Genomic DNA, 18,379 nt, shown 5'->3' on the forward strand with positions numbered 1-18,379 from the left:
CAAGCTCATGGCAACATACGCTGACATACTGTCGCAGGTTTTGATTCACGCTTTGCCAATCCACATTATCTAGACGTAGTCTACAATCTATCAATGCTATCTATATTTCCATCTCGTTTCCAATACCCTACAAACCCTTTGCTTGGAAAGACTTCACAGAGTCAACAATGGATTGCTCCAGCGACTTGTACTTCAGACCCAGCACCTCGATCGAGCGCTTGTTGTTGTATGTGTACAGGCCCTTGTCTGGTGTGCCCTCGGGGTAGTCGCCGCCGGGTGTCGAGTCGCTGGGGAGATCCTTGTACTGCGGGAAGTTCTTCTTGATGATCTGGGTGATCTCCTTGTTCGAGAAGTATCCAGCGGTGACAAAGAAGCGCTTGTTCGCGGCATCGGGCTTCTCGAATGCGTTGACATGTGCTTCTGCGACGTCCCGCACGTCGACCCAGAAGTGCACGCCCGAGGGGGGAATCTCGTCCTTGAACTTGCCCTGCACAGCGTTGCGGATGCGCTCGTTGGATGTGTTCAGGTTGTCGAGGGAGTCGAGGGCGTGGACAATGGGTCCGAACACCATCGGTGGGTTGATAGTAGCGATGGTGAAGTTGGGCTTCTCCTTCTCGAGAAACTCCCAGGCTGCCTTCTCGGCAAAGGTCTTGCTTGCTCGATAGCCTAGCATGGGGTTCTCGGTCGCTTGCTCGGAGGTGATGGGGTTCCAGTCGGCCTCTGAGTATTCGTGACCGGGCCAGAAGCCCTTATCGGCCTGGATGATGGCGGCAAAAGACGATGTGATGACGACATGCTTTACTGAGGGTGCGCTCTTCTTGATGGAGCTGAGGATGCCGGTTGTACCAATGACTGCGGGGTCAATAAGGTCCTGCTAATATCAGCAACAGCTACTGTGTTCCATCTGAGCATCTTACCTTCTGCACGTCGGTGACGTTGAAGTGGAACGGGCTGGCTGTGTGGAGCACCGCCTCGAATGGAGGGTCTGACTTGACAGCCTCATCGAAAGCACCTGGCTGTGCGATATCCGGAACAATGGCGAAGCTGAGCTGGTCCTCGTACTTTCCCTGGTATTGCGCCTTAATTTTGTCGGCCTTCTCTTGTGAGCGGACTGTGCCAACGACAGAGTGGCCGCGCTCCAGGAGGATGTCCAAGGTGTGTGCGGCGATGAAGCCGCTTGCTCCAGTAAGCAGAACACGAGTCATTGTGGGTGATTTTGGAGGTGTTCAATTCGATTGATGTAAGGATGAAGTGATTTGGGGTGGGTTGAAAGCCTGAAAGATGTTCGAGAGCCTCCATGGCGCGAGATGTTGCGACATTTGTATGCATCCCACTTAGCGGGGTAGCTCTCTCCGAACAGCGGCATTCATGCTTCGCCGCGGAAAACAATGGCCATTCATTCGTTGCTGACAGAAGTACCCTAGCAATCTGCCTTATGTCCACATGCTGTCGTCATCGTCGAGTGAATCTTGGTGTGGTGTTCTCCACCTCACATCTTCAGGTCGGCTCGCGTCCGGCCTGTCCTGGGGTCTATAGGCGTTGGCTGGCCCAGTCCATGCGTGGAAGTTCCAGGTATATGTGTCAGCTCTTCTTTCTTTGTGAAAGGCACATGTATAAATACGCCGCAGCAGAGGAACAAGCGCATCTTGAGGTGCTGGATGTGACCGTACTGTGATGTCGTGTGCTTGAAGGCAATAGATTAGGAGAAGGTGGCCGCCAATGATGTTCCTATATTCCGCAAGCGGTGTTGGCAAGTGACATCCGCAGCAATCCTGTTGAATTGCCGTGGACAGCGACGACGAAGTACGAGGTGTCCTGCCGACGGGAGGTGTCTGCTGGAGAGATGTGGGGCAAAGTCGAGAAAATTGAGGCCCCACCACAGGATCCCACATCCCACAACATTCGCCTCCAATAGAAGGCCTCTGAGTTCCCCGTTCCCTTTACTCGAGTGCTGCGCCTGAGCTTGGGCGTCAGGGCTGAACTGCTCCACGGATCAAGATGAGCGATTGATCCAGGGTGCATGCGGGGCGCCCAGCCTAGAAGAGGGGCGAAGCTCCCATTAGCATCTTTGGTCTGAACTCGAATCCTCTTTGCTGACATCAGAAATTGCCATTGAACATGTCGTCCCCCAAGAGAAGCCCACCTTTCCGCGCCGAGCACGTAGGCTCTCTTCTTCGACCCCAGGAGCTGGTTCAGAAGAGGTATGATGTTGCCTCGGGCAGGGCTCAACCAGAGGATCTGGTCCCCCTTGAGAAGAAGGCGGTGGCAGAGGTTGTGAAGTTCCAGCAGGACTGTGGTCTCAAGGTCGTATCCAGTGGAGAGTACACTAGGTCAGTGGCGCGCCTCATGTGCTGATCTCTCCAGCTGACATTGTGAAGGCACATGTTCTGGGGCTCCTTCTTCGAGACCCTGAATGGCATGAAGGAGCTTCAGCTCGGTTTTCCGAAAGGGTTTGATGCTAGCATCTTCCGCCCCTACGCGCCTGACGTCAAGTCCTTCATGGAGGCTAAGGAGGTCCCTAACCATGTTACTGTCTGTGTTGACAAGATCAGCCACACAGGCAAGTCGAGCAACCAGTACGAAGTAGATCTCATGAAGAGCTTACTCCCCGAGAGCGAGTGGAACAACATCAAAATCACCCTGATCTCCCCGAGCTGGTACCACTTCCGTTACTTGAACGGACGCAGCTTCCCCAAGGAGGTGTATGCGAACGATGAGGAATACTTTGAGGATGTAGCGAAGGCATACCAAAAGGAGCTGAAGATTCTACACGCGCAAGGCATCAGGAACATCCAGATCGACGATCCCAACCTGGCGTACTTCTGTTCGAAGGACATGTTGGAGGGCTGGGCTGCAGACAAGGAGAACAACCGCACAGCTGACGAGATGTTTGACGCATACGTCAAGTTCTACAATAAGTGCTTCGAGCGCCCATCGGATATGCATCTTGGCATTCACCTGTGCAGAGGCAACTACGTGGGCAGCCGCCACTTCTCAGAAGGCGCTTACGACAACATCGCCAAGAAGCTGTTCCAGGTGCGTGACCTCAGCGCTACATCAGAAACCATTGCTGACAATTGCAGGACCTGAACGTCGACACCTACTACCTCGAATACGATACCCCCCGTGCCGGAGGCTTCGAGCCTCTTGCGCATCTGCCTAAGAACAAGAACGTTGTCCTCGGCGTCATCACATCGAAGTTCCCCGAGCTCGAAAGCAAGGACGAGATGATTGCTCGCGTTAACCAGGCCGCTGACTGGATCGCGAAGGGCACTGGACAGTCTCGTGAGGATGCTATTCAGCAGTGCTGTGTAAGCCCGCAGTGTGGATTCGCTTCGCATGCGGAGGGCAATTCGCTGGGCTACGAGGACATGCGCAAGAAGCTGCAGCTTGTGAGGAGCATTGCTGATGCTGTGTGGCCAGGCCAGCAATAGGAATTGGATTTTAAAAGGAACGTAGATGTAGCGTGTGAGCTAAAAAAAAAGGTGAGTAGTTTATAGCGGATATTGTCCACGACAAAAGCCTTTTGGGCTTTGTTTTTTTCGATGCAATCCCATGTGCCTTTGTTGTTTACCGTTCAATTGATGAGTATCCAAACGATCACTGTACAGTCTGTTGAATTGGCCTGGTCGTAAGACTAGATTTGGGTAGCATGCGCGTTGCTCTCTCATGCTCACAATATCACCCTTGTCTGTAGTGCCCTGTCTCACAGGCAAATCATCTACGTGTTTACAACGGTCTCTCTTCATTTTCAATTGCGCCCTTCTGATAGTGAATGTTCGTTGAGTGCGTAAAGTTTTTATTTTACGTTTGTTTCCTGTTTCAACAGGAGGTTATGTCGTATCGACGTGTAATGCGAGAGGCTCTGAGCTCAATGCTTGATGGATGTACATTCTAGAGAATGAGAAAAGCCGCCCTCTCTATATACTCGGTCTGCACACTCAATGGATGTGTACCTCTGTCGTTTTCTCAATAACCGGTTTCAAGGGTATCTCGCTATCCTCGCTCCTTGCCACCGATGAATCGCGTCTTCCTTGACCCGGTCGTAAGGTCGAGATCTGATGCTTCGAGTATCCACTTCGCGATCTGGATCCGTAGCTGTAGCCTCCTTGTTGCGAGGGGTGCGTTTTGGCAGGATACTGGCCCAGCCTAACGATCTGATGATATATGGACCGGGAAAGCCCCAGGTTCGAGGCAATAATGGTTCAAGCGCTACTGCAGTTGTGCTCTCAAGCGGTAAGAAGATCAAGGCCATAAAGGAGGTAATCTTGTCAGCGGGTAGTCTGCTCTCACCCAAGTTACTAGAGCTCTCTGGAATTGGACGCAAAGACATCCTCGCTGAGGCCGGTATCGAGCAGAAGATTGATCTTGCTGGCGTAGGCGAAAATCTGCAAGACCATCTGCGCATCCAGACAACCTACGAACTTCAGCCAAACATCACCGACCTAGACGTCCTGCGCTTTAACCAGACTCGTGCCGAGATCGAACTGGAATTATAGCGCCAAGGGCACACTTCCCTCTACCAGTACAGCGGCATCTGCTATGGTTTCTTGAAGTGGCAAACAGCAGCCAGCAAAAGCACCCGACTTTTACAGCTCGCGAGGTCCGTTGCTGACCCATCCAACGTGATTGACCGCATGAAGCTTTCTCTCCTCTCTGACCCGACATCCCGCGCGCCCGACCTCCAAGTCGTCTTTGGCGACGGGTACATCGGCACGCGCGGCTACCCAGCAAACATCACATCCGGATACGGTAAAAAGTACGCTGGCAGGCGTCATGCACTCCTTCACCCGCGGTTCAGTGCACATCAGCGGCGCCAACGCGTCCGCCAAACCCCTCATCGACCCGCGCTACATCAGCAACGCATTCGACCTGGAAGCGACCAAAGAGGCAGCCAAATACCTCCGCAAGATGGGTACGTCGAGCCCGTTCAAAGAGCTCTGGGCCAAGGAGTACGATCCCGGCTTCGACACGCAGACGGACGAGCAGTGGGAAGCATACGTACGCGAGAATGTGAGCACGTTCTACCATCTGCTGGAGACGTGTGCTATGCCGACGAAGGAGAATGGAGGGGTCGTTGATCCCGAGTTGAAGGTGTATGGGGTGAGGAATCTGCGGGTTGTGGATGCGAGCGTGATTCCGATTATGAGTAGTGCGAATATCCAGACGGCGGTGTATGGGATTGCGGAAAGAGCTGCAGAGATCATCGCTAAGAAGTACCGTTAGAAGATAAGTCCGGCATATGAAATGCGGTGTGCAGTCCCTCTGAAGCAGAGCGTCTTCACTCACCATAGCTGCCTTCTCACCGTGTGTTCGAAGAGATTCCTGAGCAAGACCAATCCAGGCAACATCCAATACATTTCTTCTGATCAATCTCACCCTCTCAGCGCCCCATTTCCACTCCCACTGCCATCTCCAGCCACCTCCTCGTCCCCATCCCACACCTCCATCATATCCAACCATTCCAACACAAACCCAGCGACAATTTTCGCCCAATCCTTCACCGTCTTCGCATCCAAATGTGCCCCGTCATCCTGCATCGTATGCCAGACATGAGGGAATGGACTAGGGATAATATGCAGCACTTCCACGCCCTGATGTATAAACGGCAGATGGTCATCTGATATCCCTCCGAAGCTCGCCATCGTCATGTTCACGTCGGGCAGAAACGGCGTTTGCGGGCTCGATTCGAGGAGCTTCAGGTCTCGGAGGCGCGACTCAACTGACGAGAGGTGGCGGTATGCCCAGTGCGTTGTGGGGAAGTAAGAGGGCACGCTCGGCCCCGCGCTGCCGAGGAGATCGAGCAGCACGAACAGCGAGATCTGGCTGAGGGGTGTGCGGTACTGGTAGAACTTTGAAGAGGGCGGGTTGCGTGTGCCTGCCCATTCTGTTGCAAGACTCCTGCGTCGAATGTTAGCGTGCACGCCCGTTGCGACTCGGCGCCTGGTGCTGAGTGGAGGGATCACGCACCTTGCGCCGTATAGGCTGTCTGTGTCTGTCCACGATTGGAAGGCTTCTTCGCCGTCTAAGAGCAGGATCTGGATCCCCATGTCCATCTCCACCGTCCCGCCTTCCTGCAGTTCCTGCATCTCATCGTACATGCGCTGCATATACCCGTCTACGACCTTGGCAATCCACGTCAGCATCGCACACGGGGCAGCCGAGTCCGTCGCGCCAATGAATCCCTTCGGTGCAATCTTGCTATCGTAGTGCGCAACCAGCGTGAGCAGATTCGCCTGTCCCGGCTTGACCCATGGCGGCTCGCGCTTGAAAATCAGGTTCTGGAACGGCAGCTGTTTGCCGCGGGAGGTGGGTGTTGTGGCCGTGCTGTTCTGCCACGAGATATCCCATTTTGGGAGTTCGCGCTGGAAGTACGAGACGAAGTGCTGTTGCGTGGTCGTCTGGCCTGCGGTGCCGGGAACGCGGGGAATGAGAATGGGCGCAAGGAGGGGCCCCGTTTGATAGTCGAAGAGGTCGCCCGGCGAGGGTATGGCTTTGAGAAAGCTGTCTGAGAGCGGCTTGTAGGCGTGTGTCGGGGTTGCGGCGAGGAGGTAGGTCAGGGTTGCAAGGGAAGATGGGAGGGAGAACAACATAATGTGCGCGATTGGAAGATACGGCACGCGCCAATTACTACTGATCTATACTGGACCAAAAGGTGCCGCGACTATCTCATGCTTGTGAACGGTGTGTTGGTGTTGGAGAGCCGGCGAGTCGGGGTAACAAAGACTGAGCCCCTGGTTCAGCGCAAACTCGATTGAAACCAACAAAGCATCGTCTCTTACTTCCTTAGGCAGGAGCCGGTCGTTACTAGTGCCGGGCTTGCCGGAAACAGCTGGTGTTGGTCGTCGTCTGGAGTGTTTCAGTTTCCGAGGCATGAAGACGAGCTGCACGTGATTCTGTGCCTTCATCTTATCAGATCAGATCTCGGTCAGGTCGCGGAGGATCTAACTCGACTGGTGAGCGAACTCCACATGGCTGGTGCGAGTGCGAACACGGCAAGGTGACGGCTACGAGGCTTAAAGACGAAGATTTTCATTTTGCTTTGACTGTTCGTACAACATCTACAACTTAGACTTGATCGGGCCCTCGACCTTGACGATCGCCCTTCCATTCGTCAAGACCGTCTTTCCACCCTCCACGCGCACGGCAAATCTAATCTCCTCGAAGCCATTGTCATGTTTTTCCCCTGTCCTCCACATCTCGATGATGAGCTTGTCAGCAGGCTTCACGGGCGCTGCAAAACGAGCCTGGAACTCCTTGAGGTTCTCTGGCTTGCTTGCGCCGAATGCCTGCAGGACGGCGTGTGCAGATGAGTTCCAGCTGAACAGGCCGTGGATTATGGGGCCGCCGAAGCCCATCTTCTTGCCGGGCTCGGGATCGGCGTGGAGCGGGTTGTAGTCGCCGTTCAGGCGGTAGAGATGGACAGTCTCCATGGTGGTCTGGACGGTGCGGGTCGCGTCTGGCGCGCGCTCTGGAGCTGGGTAGTTGGGGACCTTGGGGCCTACATGATTGTTAGTCTGCGTTCATTGTAGATGCGTGAGAGGAATGCGCTCACCCTTGGGGCCTCCCCATCCTCCCTGACCGACGTAGAAGCCACTGCCAATAGCTCTGCTGTATGTCTCGCCAGTCTCGGCATCTACAAGCCTCTGCTCTGTCTCGACTACTGTGCCGGGCTTTCCCTTGTCGTAGACGCCGAGCACCTTGCTCCTGATCTCGAACTTGCGACCCTCACTGGAGACGGGAATGGGCTTGAGGAACTCAACCTTGCGCTCGCCGTCAACAACACGCGTGGTGTCGAACTTGGGTACGCCTTTGATAGGCTCGGAATTCGAGCGGACGTAGAAGTCGACCACTTCCTGGTCGGTGCGCTTGAAAGGTAAGATGACGGGGTATGTGGGGAACGCTGCGAATCTAGGGTGCAGTTCCTGAAGTAGCTGTTAACAAGAACCTGCATTGCCTGTGTTAGTGTAACTCACATAGAGGAAGTGTAGTTCGTCAGGGTAAGTAGCGCCGATGCTGGTTGCAAAAAGCAACAGATCACGCTTCATCCACGAAACCTCGTAGCTGGGGAACTCAAAACCAGCACCGGGACCTGCCTTCTCGCTCATGATGAACGTGCTAGTATGCGACTTGTATGCTTTATGACTGTATATTGAAGGTACTTGGATCCTAAATACCTAAGCTTTGAGAAGTTTGACGTGTGAGCGGGGCGGCAATCACGGTTCCAAGCTCCAGGTTTACCGAGGTCGTCGAGGTCGATTCACCAGCTCGCAATCGTCCATACCAAGTACGGCCTAGGCAGACCAAAATCGGCACCGCAGCCAGACGATCTTGGGATGTTTACAGAATGTCCGATGCTGAAACAGGGTATTTGTCATATTGTCTCATTACCATTACCGTAGGTCTCGGTATTCATATTTGTGCAGTTCAAATGTACAGAGTGCTAGCCTTATTTGACCCTTATCCAGCCCACTCATTGGCATTGAAGACGATGCGATGACCCAAACTCAAACATGCTCAAGCGCGCAACAGAAACATGCTTGATGCACAACGAATAAACCATACGCCAGCAAGAGTGAATGACCACAAAACAAGCACAATGCCTCGCGAAAGCACCCCACGCAATGCAATGAAGGCAACCCTTAGAAATGAAAATCCATGTCCGGCATTCCAAGCAACATCATACCTCTGAGGCATACTCGGTCGTGTATTCTCCTGTTTGTAACACGAATGGACGCTCAGGTTCTGTAGGTGGTATGTAGATTCCAAGATCGGTCCCATTGACCGCACGTAATGGTGCTCTGATGTGGCACTCGATGTCGTTCATGTGCTCGCGGAAAACGTGGTCAAACGTATGGCAAAAGCCTACGTGCAAAGCGAAAAGATATGCGACAGGCAACGAACGCAATTCGCGGCCTTCGTGAAGGATAGGCGTGGGTATCCAGAACAAAGACGAACGATAAGTCAATGGCGCGTCCAGGCCACCCAATGACGGTTCGTAGAACTCATAACAGCGCTGCTGAATTACTTTTGTCGAACCAGCCCTCGAATGAGGACGCTCCTTTAGACGTCCATTTGGCCATGATTGAAGATATCGTGCTCGTTGTTGCTGGGAATGACGCCGGACATCCTATCTCCGCGCCCAGCTGGCTTGTCCCAGTTGATGTCGTCCTTGTCGTCTTCTTCCATACGTTCGTGGTCATTTTGAGTCCTGCTGCCACCGAACTGTTGCTCCATGGTACTTTCGCCCGTGAATGTGAAACCAGCAAAATTGGCCTGCATCGTCGGTGAGAGCGGCGTCGAGGCGGGATTGACACCGGACGCCAACGCAGCAGCACGAGCGTTCAGAGATCCATTGCCGTTGAGCGCATTTGTGAACTCGGGGTCGAAGTTGGAAACGTCAAGTTCTCCCTTAAGCTTGGGCTTGAAGGGTGGCACAACGTTTTTCTTTGAAAGAGCATCCCAGTCGATGTCGGCAAAGAATGGGTGCTCCTTCAGCTCTAACGCATCTCGGGTGGCGCCAAGTCTGTGCTTCGGGTTCCTGTTCAGGAGGCCTTTCACAAAGTTGCGACCTTCAGTGCTCAATGCATCCCTGGGGAACCTAACCTTTCCGAATGCAATGTTCTTGTACATCTGCTGGGTATCTTCTGCGTAGAAGGGACTCCAGCCGCAGCACATCTCGAAGACTAGCACACCGAGAGACCAGAAATCGACCATTTTGGTGTAACCATGCTCGTCCAGAAGTACCTCGGGCGCCAGGTACTCGGTAGTACCGCAAAATGTGTTGGTGGTTGCGTTCTCGGTAAGGTTAGCCTTAGAAAGACCGAAATCGCAAAGTGCAATATGGCCATTGGCATCCAGCAAAATGTTCTCTGGCTTCAGATCACGGTAGACAATGTTGTGCTCGTGCAAATGTTGCAGAGCCAAGATCAGCTCAGCGATGTAGAACTTCGCACGAGCCTCCTGGAAGCGACCCTCCCTTTGAAGATGCCAGAAGAGTTCACCACCAGACATGTAGTCAGTGACCAGGTAGAGGTCAGATGGTGTCTGGAAGGAAAATTTCAGGCCAACGATGAAGGAGGAATCAGCCATGGCAGTCCGGACAAGGATATTGCGTTCGCCCAGAGTATGCGCTACTTCCTTCTTCTGAACAATGACTTTCTTCGATAGGACCTTCATGGCGTAGATCCGCTTGGTGTCACGCTTGCGAACCTGAAATACCTGACCAAATGTGCCTTTGCCGATGAGCTTCAAGATCTCAAAGTCTTCCGGACCGTAAGATTTCTTTTCAATCTTGTGAAAGTCGAGCTTGAGATGGATCTCGCCAGTGACCTTGGCACTCTCGCCCTCACGAGGCTCGAGGGCAAACCAGCAATCGTACGGCTGGTTGTACTCGATCAGGTTCGGGCAGAAACGGACATGACCAAGGAAAGCCTCGCCATTCGCTCGGTCGTATACGGAGATGTCGACCTCAGCGTGGTCGCCGACGACGTCGCTGCACTTTGTCAGTAGGTGCATTGATGGAGCAAATATGCGGGGCAACTACAATTCGGCTTCGTGCTCCCAAGTGGGGTTGGCCGTCTCCTCGAAGGTATCATCCCTAGCATCAGAGCTGTGACCGCTGTTGCTGCTCTGACGGCTCTTCATGGGGATAGCCATCGGCTTGTGCATCTCGCTCTCAGTCCTCCTCATCTGCATGGGACCACGGCGGCCCTTGGTGTCGTCGTGCTTTGGTCCATCTGAGATGTACTCGGCCCACTGGAACTGGATAACGCAGTAGGGATCTGTGCTTGCACGTAGGTCTCGTCCTTCTGTGATGGTCACTGCGAGCTTCCCCTTAGGAGCTCCCACAACGGCGGCAACCTTGTCCGACTTATTTGATCCCTTCGACTCTCTCGAGTTACTCGACGCAAGCGAGGTGCGAGACAAGCTCGATGTTGGGGGCTTGCCTTCTTGTGAGCGTGTGCGGGGGGTCTGAGGAGGGGTAGCCTGATTCTGCAGCGACGAAAAGTCGCCTTCTGTTAGCTTCTCTGTTTCACCGTTCAACTGCGAAGCTGAGGGGGTTCGAGAAGAGGCACTGGGCGCAGGACTAGGCAGCATAGTCTGGTGAGGGGTGGCCTTTTCTGTGCTTTCCTTCTCTTTGGGTTCCATTGAAGCGGCGTTTGAAGAAACAGGTGCGGGGTTGGAACTTTTTGACAACGAAGATTTGCTCTGGGGCAAGAGGGAATCACGAACCTGGCCAAAGTAGCTGTGCAGAATACCCGGCAGTCGTTTATCAGTAGGATCGGGGCGCGGTGTTGAGGCACCGGGTGGAGTTGAGCTGGTGGAACCGATCTGATCGTGGCCGTCGTCGTCGTGGGTCGCTGCTCTGTGCGGCGTTAGTAGTGCGTTGTGGGCTGGCATTATTGCTGCGGTGCGGGCAGTCGTGTCGGCGTGCACAAATATTCGCGAGGGAGGGCGAGAGGATAACGCTGCTGAGAAAGGCAGGTGCTGCGGCAAAAAGCTGGCCCAGGCAGAGAGCGTGTAACGTTGACATCGGCAAAGCAGCTGCGCTACTGGCTGCCCGCTGGTGCTGAACTAAGCGTGGCCGCAACTGCCCTTTGCGAGCTTTGCACACCCTCACCACTGCCCAACGAATTGCAAAAAAAGAAAAGTACAAACAACGCAGGAGTAGCTTACCTCTGGTTGCCCATGGCTTGCCGCAGCAGGTCGGCTGCGGCTGAGGGAGCGCCACCGTTGGACGAGGTCATCTTGCCAAACTTGGGCGGTGGGCGGGCGGTGGGCTTTTTGGTGGCGGTGGTGGGTGCGGATTTCTCGTTATTGCTGGCGTTCAGAGCGGACAGCGTGGGCACTGCACTCGAGGACTTGGTTGACAGGTGACGGCGGGGTCGCGAGGCCTTGGTGGGAGAGAGTTCAGAAGCGCGGGATACTAGTCCGGGTCGAGCAGGGCGAGCATCGACGGCAGCAGCACTGGACGGAATGGTGATGTTTGTTGCCCGGAGACTGGCTCGCGATGTGCTGGCGGTGGATGCTGTGCTGGCAGTACGTACGCTTGAAGTCGCGGGAGACGAGGTGACCAGGTCCATGTGTTGCGGGCGTGAAGTCATATGTAATAGATAATCAACCGGAACCTGGCTCGCTGCGCTAAAACAGCGTTAGCCGCTGCAACGAAATGAGAAAACTCTGCTAAGGCTTCTATCGGGCCTGCACGAGCGTCGCGCGAACAAAGACACCCGAGTTCTTCCAGGGCTCAGCGCGGCGGCGGTGAACAGCGCGGTTCTTGGACTGGGTACCTTCGCTGCGTCGACAAGAGGGACCTAACAAAGCTAGCAGGGCTAATAGCTAACTTCATGCGTAGGGCGGAATCTCGGGAGCCGTTGGGAATTGCACACCACGGCGGGCAGCGCCTGAGGACTGTATAATATTGGCGGCGCGCGCTGGACAATTATTGAGCGATTGGCAGCTGTGTGACATGCCTTGCGCAAGTCGATGCTGATATGGTCAGTAAGATAGCCAGACGCCGCGGTGACTGCGCGAGATAGGCAAGCGCAGTGCCGCTCATTCACCTCAACACAAAATCATGACCTCGAGAACACGAGCCAGGCAGCGCATTCACCGTCTGGCACGTATCAGCGATTGCAGCACCATGCAGTACGCAACCGGCAGCGACCCTGTGTACTTTGTCTGACAGGGCTCCTACTGGCACGGTTTGTTTGACATTGTTCACCGCAGCTAGAAACTGTCATCCGTCGACACCACTCGCAGACTGGTGTCTCCTAGTCTGTGCTCGGCAACAAGCAGGTCGACATCGACCAGCCGCCTTTTCTGCGACCCAGCAGCTCAAGGGCATCCCTCGCGCCAAGGGTTGCGGCACGATGACGAAAAAGTGGACGGGCGCCGGCATCGTGGATCGGCGAGCGAGACGACCCTGGAAGCGTGCCAATCGCCGAGGAAAATCGGTGCTGCGGCTCCACTCCGCCGTATCAGTCCCTGATCAAGTGGGCAGCGGACGACCTCACGACTGATGAGGTGCACCAAGTGGAATGAAGTGGTATCCACGAGGAAATGCCCAATCTCCCTGCGCGTCTTGTGGGAACTGTCGTTACAGGGAACAATGCAATGATCCACCGTGTGAATGCACCCATGGCGAGCTGCATATGCCGCCGCAGGCGTTGCGGCCGTGAGGACCCTGGGCTGATAAGCCGCAGGGCGGAATTTGTGTTCATTGGTAGGTGTAGGGAGTAAAGCGATTCGAGTGATTCGAGTGGCTCGAGTGACTTCCATGTGATGTGCTGGTTTGAGCAGCTGATGTACCCGGCGAGCTGCCCTGAGGAATGGAGAGCACCGAGACCGGAAAGACTGTCAACTCGAGTCCCCAAGATGAGTTCTGCATTTCCCGAGCCGGTCATTCCCAGCACCAGGTCTGGTGCCCATGCCAAATGGTGTCACGAATGACATTGACACCTAATTGTTCGCCGGCCGCTGATTGGTAGCCGGTCGGGGAAGGAGCAACTTTCCTGCGTACATAAAAGTCTAGGGTCCTCGAGGCCGCGACAACGGCGATAGCTTGAATTACTGCGCAAACCCCACCATGTCTGATCGCGAGTTTGGCGGCAACGATGACCTGTCGCTGCCAAAGGGTTTGTTTCACGTTGAACTTTGGTGTCATCTCAGGCAACTAACGCGTCCAGCGACCGTGCAGAAGATTGTGCAGGACATCCTGGCGACAGAACCCGGCATGACATTCGCGAAAGACTCCCGCGACCTGCTTATAGAATGCTGCGTCGAGTTTATAACTCTCATATCTTCCGAAGCCAACGAGATTGCCGAGAAAGATGCAAAGAAGACAATAGCCTGCGAGCACGTCAAGGCAGCGCTGGAAGAATTGGATTTTGGAGAGTACGTGCCTGCGATTCTCGACGTCGCGCAGGACTATAAGAAGCAGCAACAGGTGCGGGCTGATCTGTTCTTTTGGGATTGCGTTCATACTAACATATTGCAGAACCGCGAAAAGAAGCAGACCAAGATCGAGCAGAGCGGCATGACCGAGGAGGAGCTCATTCGCGCGCAAGAAGAGCTGTTCCGCTCGGCCACCGACAAGTTCAACTCGGCGCCTTCGTAGTGCACGGCGCCTTAACGAAAAATACGATACAGGCTGCGAGGCGTTGAGGGCGTTGACCACACAGGTCTCTACATGGCGTTCGGGACATAGATTGGGCACATCATTGAAAGGCATTCAGCTGGCATCCACGGGCCGCAATTCTTCGAGCAGCTGCAAGACAGCCAGCATAATCTTACATGGCAAAAGCCTTTAACACTGCATCACATTTCCCAGTTGCACCAAAGAGCCCTCAAAACGTGCCGTATGCCTGGTCTTTGAGTCGTGGGAATGGTCGCGCCCAGTGAAGCATGCCGCTGTGCAAGCCTGAAGCGCGGGGCGGTGACGTTTGCTCGCGCCGACCACGGCAGTCAGCCGCCGCAACCCACCTTCTGCCTATCATTTGCACCACCGCACAGCTCTACCCTGCATCTGACCTTACACCACAACCGCATACACAACATTCTTCGCCACTATGTCCGGCCTCGAAAATGCGCTCTTCAACCTCAAGGTCCGTCCGCGCACTCACCTCGGCCCAGCTATGCCCTTATACTGATGTTCACAGTTCACAGCCAAGTCGCTGAATCGCCAGTCTCTCAAGGCAGGAAAGGAGGAGGCGCAAGAGAAAGCAAAGCTGGAGAAGGTACGCAATACATGCGCACACCCCAGAGAACCACAGCTGATTCTTAACCAACACAGGCTATGAAGCAGGGTCACAACGATGTCGCACGCATCTACGCGCAGAACGCCGTCCGCAAGCAGAATGAGAAGCTCAATCTCCTCCAATTAGCCTCACGAGTCGATGCCGTCGCCGGTCGTGTCCAGACCGCTGTTACTATGCGCCAGATCACAGGCAACATGATGAAGGTCAACCGCAGTTTGGACGTGGCTATGAAGTCGATGAGTCCTGAGAGGGTACGATGCACATGTCCCTCAATCAGACGAGGAAGAGACAGATCAGAGCAATAGCCGCTGACCAAAATATAGATCGCTGCCGTCATGGTAGATTTTGAGAAGCAGTTCGAGAACGTCGACTCCGCGACCGAGCTTTACCAGGACATCACCTCCTCCGCAACAGCAGTCGGCACCCCGCAGGAAGACGTCGATCGCATGATGGCACAAGCTGCAGACAAGGCAGGCGTTGAGCTGCAGTCCGATCTACAGGAGGCGCCGAAGACCAAGGTTGGTCCAACAGAACAAGAGGAGGATGCCTTCACCGAGCGTCTGCGCGCGCTGAGGAACTAGAGGACAGAAAGAAGGTTTCTATACACCGGCGCATTTGGAGTTTGGGATTAGGAGCGGGATACTGCATTTTCGAATTATATTGGCCTTGATCTCTCAGGCTTCACGACGTTATTAGTCCTATATTACGATATCGATACCTCTGGGAACCTTTCAAGAAATGTATGTGGACATGTGGGTGTTACATTGCCAACTACTGCAGATGCTTACCACACCGTTATTCCGAGTCATGTTAGTTGGTGGGCAAAGTACTCCGTTTCATCCCAGTCCACCGACACAGTCCCCCGACCATATTCCACACAAAATAGAATTGATAAACGGGAGGAGGCCGTCAACGGTTTTCATGTGCAAAACCAAGACAGAATGTACAACAGGGTGTATTCATTCGCTTCGCCTGACTACTAATCTGCTAGAACGTTGCTTGAACAGGGCCGAACAAACAGATATCCTGGCTGTCTTTCTAGCGATTTACTACATATCTCCTCTGTCTTACCGTTTCTGGTAATGTTAACACGGGACATGGGTATCAGAGCTCTGCATATCAGCACCGACTGCTTGACCAATCTAGGAGAAGATGCCCTGCAACGGTCTCCTATATATAGCCTCGGTGTAAGCACTAGAGTTCGGAGGCGCTTAGAGCAAAATTATAATTCGGTAGGCTTGAATTCGACCTTGCTACATCAGTCTCTGACTTTTCAAGAAGGTCAAAGTACAGGCATGTATCAGCGCGCACTTCCCTTTGCCTCTGAAGCTCAACCACTCTACGCACTTGAACAACGTTCGACACACAACTGTTAGCTTCGGTTGGCGCTAGTACCTCGGCGCAATTATGCATCTATTGCAGCTCCAGGACGACAGCAGCTTTCGGCTTGTATATCGAGTCAATCAACAGATTCCACCTTATGCGATCCTTTCACACACCTGGGGAGCGAATCAAGACGAAGTTACCTTCCAGGACTTGACCAACGGAACAGGTACAACGAAGGCCGGCTTTCGCAAAATCAACTTCTGTGCCAAGCAAGCTGCTCTCAACGGCTTGAAGTTCTTTTGGATTGACACATGTTGTATTGACAAGTCCAGCAGCACGGAGCTTCTGGAGGCTATCAACAGCATGTTTCGCTGGTACCAAGAATCGGCGAAGTGCTTCGTATACCTTGACGATGTGTCGTCCGATAGCTTGGCCAAAGATGGGCAATCGTTCCAAAAGAGCAGGTGGTTCACCAGGGGATGGACACTTCAGGAGCTCCTTGCTCCAAAATGCATCGAATTCTTTTCGAGAGAAGGCTACCAGCTTGGTAGCAGGTCATCCCGTGTTCAGGAAATTGCCGACATCACTCGGATATCTATCAAAGCTCTCGAGGGAAAAGCTTTGTCGCACTTCAGTGTCGACGAACGGATGTCATGGACGAATGGACGAAACACAACGCGTGTAGAAGATATGGCCTATTCCCTGCTGGGCATTTTTGACATTCAGATGTCACTATTCTACGGGGAAGGCAGGGAAAAGGCATTCAGGCGACTGCACAAAGAGATTAAAAATTCTCAAGAGGGTGGCGAAGTAGGAGACGTTGCCCTTCGGTCTGACTACTTCGAATTCGTCTCGCAAGTCCCCACAATGCTGCACGAGACGAACGACCAATTCAGCCTTCTCATGGGCGACTCAACCAAAGACGGCCCCCCAGACTTGATTGCGGTAAAGAGGACGGGTACCCGGGATGAAAACATCGAAATCGACGTCCTATATGGATCTTCCGACTATCAAAGATTCATTCTCCGAATAGCCACACCAGACTTCACGCCCTTGCGGAAAAACTGGACTGAGCAGCTGGATTTCACGCTCACAGACTGGAACGGCGACGGCACACTGGATCTCGTCGTGATCAAGAAATCGTACACCAGCTCAAACGGCACTGAAGTCCACATCTTCTCCGGAGCCTCCAAGTTCCAAGACATACTGTTGCAGGTCGGCACTAAGCTCGAAGAAACGGACGAAACATGGTCATTTGGCATGGGAAGATGGGGCTCTGGCAATAAGCCGGACTTATTCGCGATCAAAAGATGCGACACCGGGACCAAGACCACTGAAGTGCACGTTCTATGCGGCGATGATCACTTCCAGAACTTCATCCTGCAGACCGGCACCGGCTTGCACGAAACCGACTCCAAGTTTGACTTTATAGTCACCGACTGGAACGGCGACGGACGGCCAGACTTGGTGGTAGTGAAGAAGAGCAGGACGAGTGGGAAATGCACCGAGGTGCATGTGCTATCAGGAGCGTCAAGGTATAAAAACTTCATCCTGCGCTCAGAGACGCCGCTGTTCAGGAGCAATGGCTTGTACGAGTTTGCGGTGGCGGACTGGACTGGTAATAAAAAGCCAGATCTGATTGCGTTCAAGAAGAGAGATACAGGGAGTGACACCACGGAAATTCACATCATGAGTCAACAGGGCTGACAATGATGGTACTGTATTTCTCATCCGAACCATAGCATGCATATGTGCTCGATCAATATCAGCCCGTGATAGTGACGTAATGATCTACCTGTAAACTGGGTATTGCAGGACTAGTGTCTTTCATCTATTGCGTTTACTTCTGTACAGTAACTTCGCTACTTAGCAAAAAATGCGAATTGCAAACAATGTCTAAGGAGCAGCATTACTATACTATTTGGTGGTGCGACGCGATTGGCCCGACCATCGATGTACCTAGGACTAATCTGACCCAGCTGCCAAGAACTAACCCGTAAGATTATGCGCACACTCAATAGATAACGTGGTCCACCACCGAGCGAATCACCCCACCGAGCGAATCACTAAATGCAACAATATATCTTTGAACGTGAATAACTCAACACAACAACAAGATATAATAGTGCGCAATAGCTTAAATTAATTGCCTATCTCTACTGTATCTTTCTTGCATGTACGCTTGTTGTGTCCTGTGTTGCCACACCTCCTGCAGCGCGGAATACCCCTGCTGCTAGCACCTGCCTGCACCCTCTCCTCACGCCTCTCTGCCTCAAGTCGAACCTCAGCAT

The 18,379-nt window shown here is 53.5% G+C and overlaps 9 protein-coding genes across 9 annotated transcripts; 5 read left to right on the forward strand and 4 right to left on the reverse strand.

Annotated features, from left to right (window-relative positions):
- Positions 1-127: 127 nt before the first annotated feature.
- On the reverse strand, positions 128-1,205 carry M421DRAFT_97935 (NAD(P)-binding protein; the record flags this gene model as incomplete). Its single annotated transcript, XM_033598559.1, has 2 exons — positions 128-871; positions 918-1,205. 2 exons carry the CDS (start codon positions 1,203-1,205, stop codon positions 128-130), a joined length of 1,032 nt encoding a protein of 343 aa, XP_033452908.1.
- Positions 1,206-1,909: 704 nt separating this feature from the next.
- Positions 1,910-3,723, forward strand: M421DRAFT_416283 (5-methyltetrahydropteroyltriglutamate-homocysteine methyltransferase). Its single transcript, XM_033591002.1, has 3 exons — positions 1,910-2,330; positions 2,379-3,036; positions 3,084-3,723. Exons 1-3 carry the CDS (start codon positions 2,119-2,121, stop codon positions 3,432-3,434), a joined length of 1,221 nt encoding a protein of 406 aa, XP_033452909.1. The 5' UTR covers positions 1,910-2,118; the 3' UTR covers positions 3,435-3,723.
- Positions 3,724-4,200: 477 nt separating this feature from the next.
- M421DRAFT_89034 (GMC oxidoreductase) lies at positions 4,201-5,226 on the forward strand (the record flags this gene model as incomplete). Its single annotated transcript, XM_033597731.1, has 3 exons — positions 4,201-4,236; positions 4,500-4,752; positions 4,802-5,226. The coding sequence occupies 3 exons, from the start codon at positions 4,201-4,203 to the stop codon at positions 5,224-5,226; spliced, it is 714 nt and encodes a 237-aa protein (XP_033452910.1).
- Positions 5,227-5,375: 149 nt separating this feature from the next.
- Positions 5,376-6,593, reverse strand: M421DRAFT_97937 (uncharacterized protein; the record flags this gene model as incomplete). The annotated part of the gene is made up of 2 exons (XM_033598560.1): positions 5,376-5,901; positions 5,971-6,593. The coding sequence occupies 2 exons, from the start codon at positions 6,591-6,593 to the stop codon at positions 5,376-5,378; spliced, it is 1,149 nt and encodes a 382-aa protein (XP_033452911.1).
- Positions 6,594-7,023: 430 nt separating this feature from the next.
- On the reverse strand, positions 7,024-8,213 carry M421DRAFT_416285 (Thioesterase/thiol ester dehydrase-isomerase). The gene is made up of 3 exons (XM_033591003.1): positions 7,977-8,213; positions 7,556-7,925; positions 7,024-7,501 (listed from the first exon to the last, which is right to left on the reverse strand). The coding sequence occupies exons 1-3, from the start codon at positions 8,106-8,108 to the stop codon at positions 7,062-7,064; spliced, it is 942 nt and encodes a 313-aa protein (XP_033452912.1). The 5' UTR covers positions 8,109-8,213; the 3' UTR covers positions 7,024-7,061.
- Positions 8,214-9,063: 850 nt separating this feature from the next.
- On the reverse strand, positions 9,064-12,086 carry M421DRAFT_53014 (kinase-like protein; the record flags this gene model as incomplete). The annotated part of the gene is made up of 3 exons (XM_033595075.1): positions 9,064-10,495; positions 10,547-11,368; positions 11,680-12,086. 3 exons carry the CDS (start codon positions 12,084-12,086, stop codon positions 9,064-9,066), a joined length of 2,661 nt encoding a protein of 886 aa, XP_033452913.1.
- A 1,505-nt stretch (positions 12,087-13,591) lies between these two features.
- Positions 13,592-14,122, forward strand: M421DRAFT_1279 (histone-fold-containing protein; the record flags this gene model as incomplete). Its single annotated transcript, XM_033587351.1, has 3 exons — positions 13,592-13,640; positions 13,692-13,951; positions 14,003-14,122. The coding sequence occupies 3 exons, from the start codon at positions 13,592-13,594 to the stop codon at positions 14,120-14,122; spliced, it is 429 nt and encodes a 142-aa protein (XP_033452914.1).
- A 370-nt stretch (positions 14,123-14,492) lies between these two features.
- M421DRAFT_416288 (vacuolar protein-sorting-associated protein 46) lies at positions 14,493-15,709 on the forward strand. The gene is made up of 4 exons (XM_033591004.1): positions 14,493-14,609; positions 14,664-14,741; positions 14,798-15,013; positions 15,086-15,709. Exons 1-4 carry the CDS (start codon positions 14,574-14,576, stop codon positions 15,341-15,343), a joined length of 588 nt encoding a protein of 195 aa, XP_033452915.1. The 5' UTR covers positions 14,493-14,573; the 3' UTR covers positions 15,344-15,709.
- A 357-nt stretch (positions 15,710-16,066) lies between these two features.
- On the forward strand, positions 16,067-17,979 carry M421DRAFT_416290 (HET-domain-containing protein). Its single transcript, XM_033591005.1, has one exon. It carries the CDS (start codon positions 16,170-16,172, stop codon positions 17,793-17,795), a length of 1,626 nt encoding a protein of 541 aa, XP_033452916.1. The 5' UTR covers positions 16,067-16,169; the 3' UTR covers positions 17,796-17,979.
- The last annotated feature ends 400 nt before the right edge of the window (positions 17,980-18,379 follow it).

This window comes from Didymella exigua (genome assembly GCF_010094145.1).
Source record: "Didymella exigua CBS 183.55 unplaced genomic scaffold M421scaffold_3, whole genome shotgun sequence".
In the NCBI taxonomy this organism is placed as follows: Eukaryota; Fungi; Ascomycota; class Dothideomycetes; order Pleosporales; family Didymellaceae; genus Didymella; species Didymella exigua.

Excerpts from the sequence above, each read along its gene's own strand:
- M421DRAFT_416283 (XM_033591002.1), top strand. The coding sequence starts at position 2,119 with ATGTCGTCCCCCAAGAGAAGCCCACCTTTCCGCGCCGAGCACGTAGGC. Across the intron at positions 2,331-2,378 it reads TCCAGTGGAGAGTACACTAG|GCACATGTTCTGGGGCTCCT; the intron begins GTCAGTGGCGCG and ends GACATTGTGAAG. Across the intron at positions 3,037-3,083 it reads TCGCCAAGAAGCTGTTCCAG|GACCTGAACGTCGACACCTA; the intron begins GTGCGTGACCTC and ends TGACAATTGCAG.
- M421DRAFT_416285 (XM_033591003.1), bottom strand. The coding sequence starts at position 8,108 with ATGAGCGAGAAGGCAGGTCCCGGTGCTGGTTTTGAGTTCCCCAGCTAC. Across the intron at positions 7,926-7,976 it reads ACGAACTACACTTCCTCTAT|GAACTGCACCCTAGATTCGC; the intron begins GTGAGTTACACT and ends CAGCTACTTCAG. Across the intron at positions 7,502-7,555 it reads AGGATGGGGAGGCCCCAAGG|GCCCCAAGGTCCCCAACTAC; the intron begins GTGAGCGCATTC and ends ACAATCATGTAG.
- M421DRAFT_416288 (XM_033591004.1), top strand. The coding sequence starts at position 14,574 with ATGTCCGGCCTCGAAAATGCGCTCTTCAACCTCAAG. Across the intron at positions 14,610-14,663 it reads ATGCGCTCTTCAACCTCAAG|TTCACAGCCAAGTCGCTGAA; the intron begins GTCCGTCCGCGC and ends TGATGTTCACAG. Across the intron at positions 15,014-15,085 it reads AGTCGATGAGTCCTGAGAGG|ATCGCTGCCGTCATGGTAGA; the intron begins GTACGATGCACA and ends ACCAAAATATAG.
- M421DRAFT_416290 (XM_033591005.1), top strand. The coding sequence starts at position 16,170 with ATGCATCTATTGCAGCTCCAGGACGACAGCAGCTTTCGGCTTGTATAT.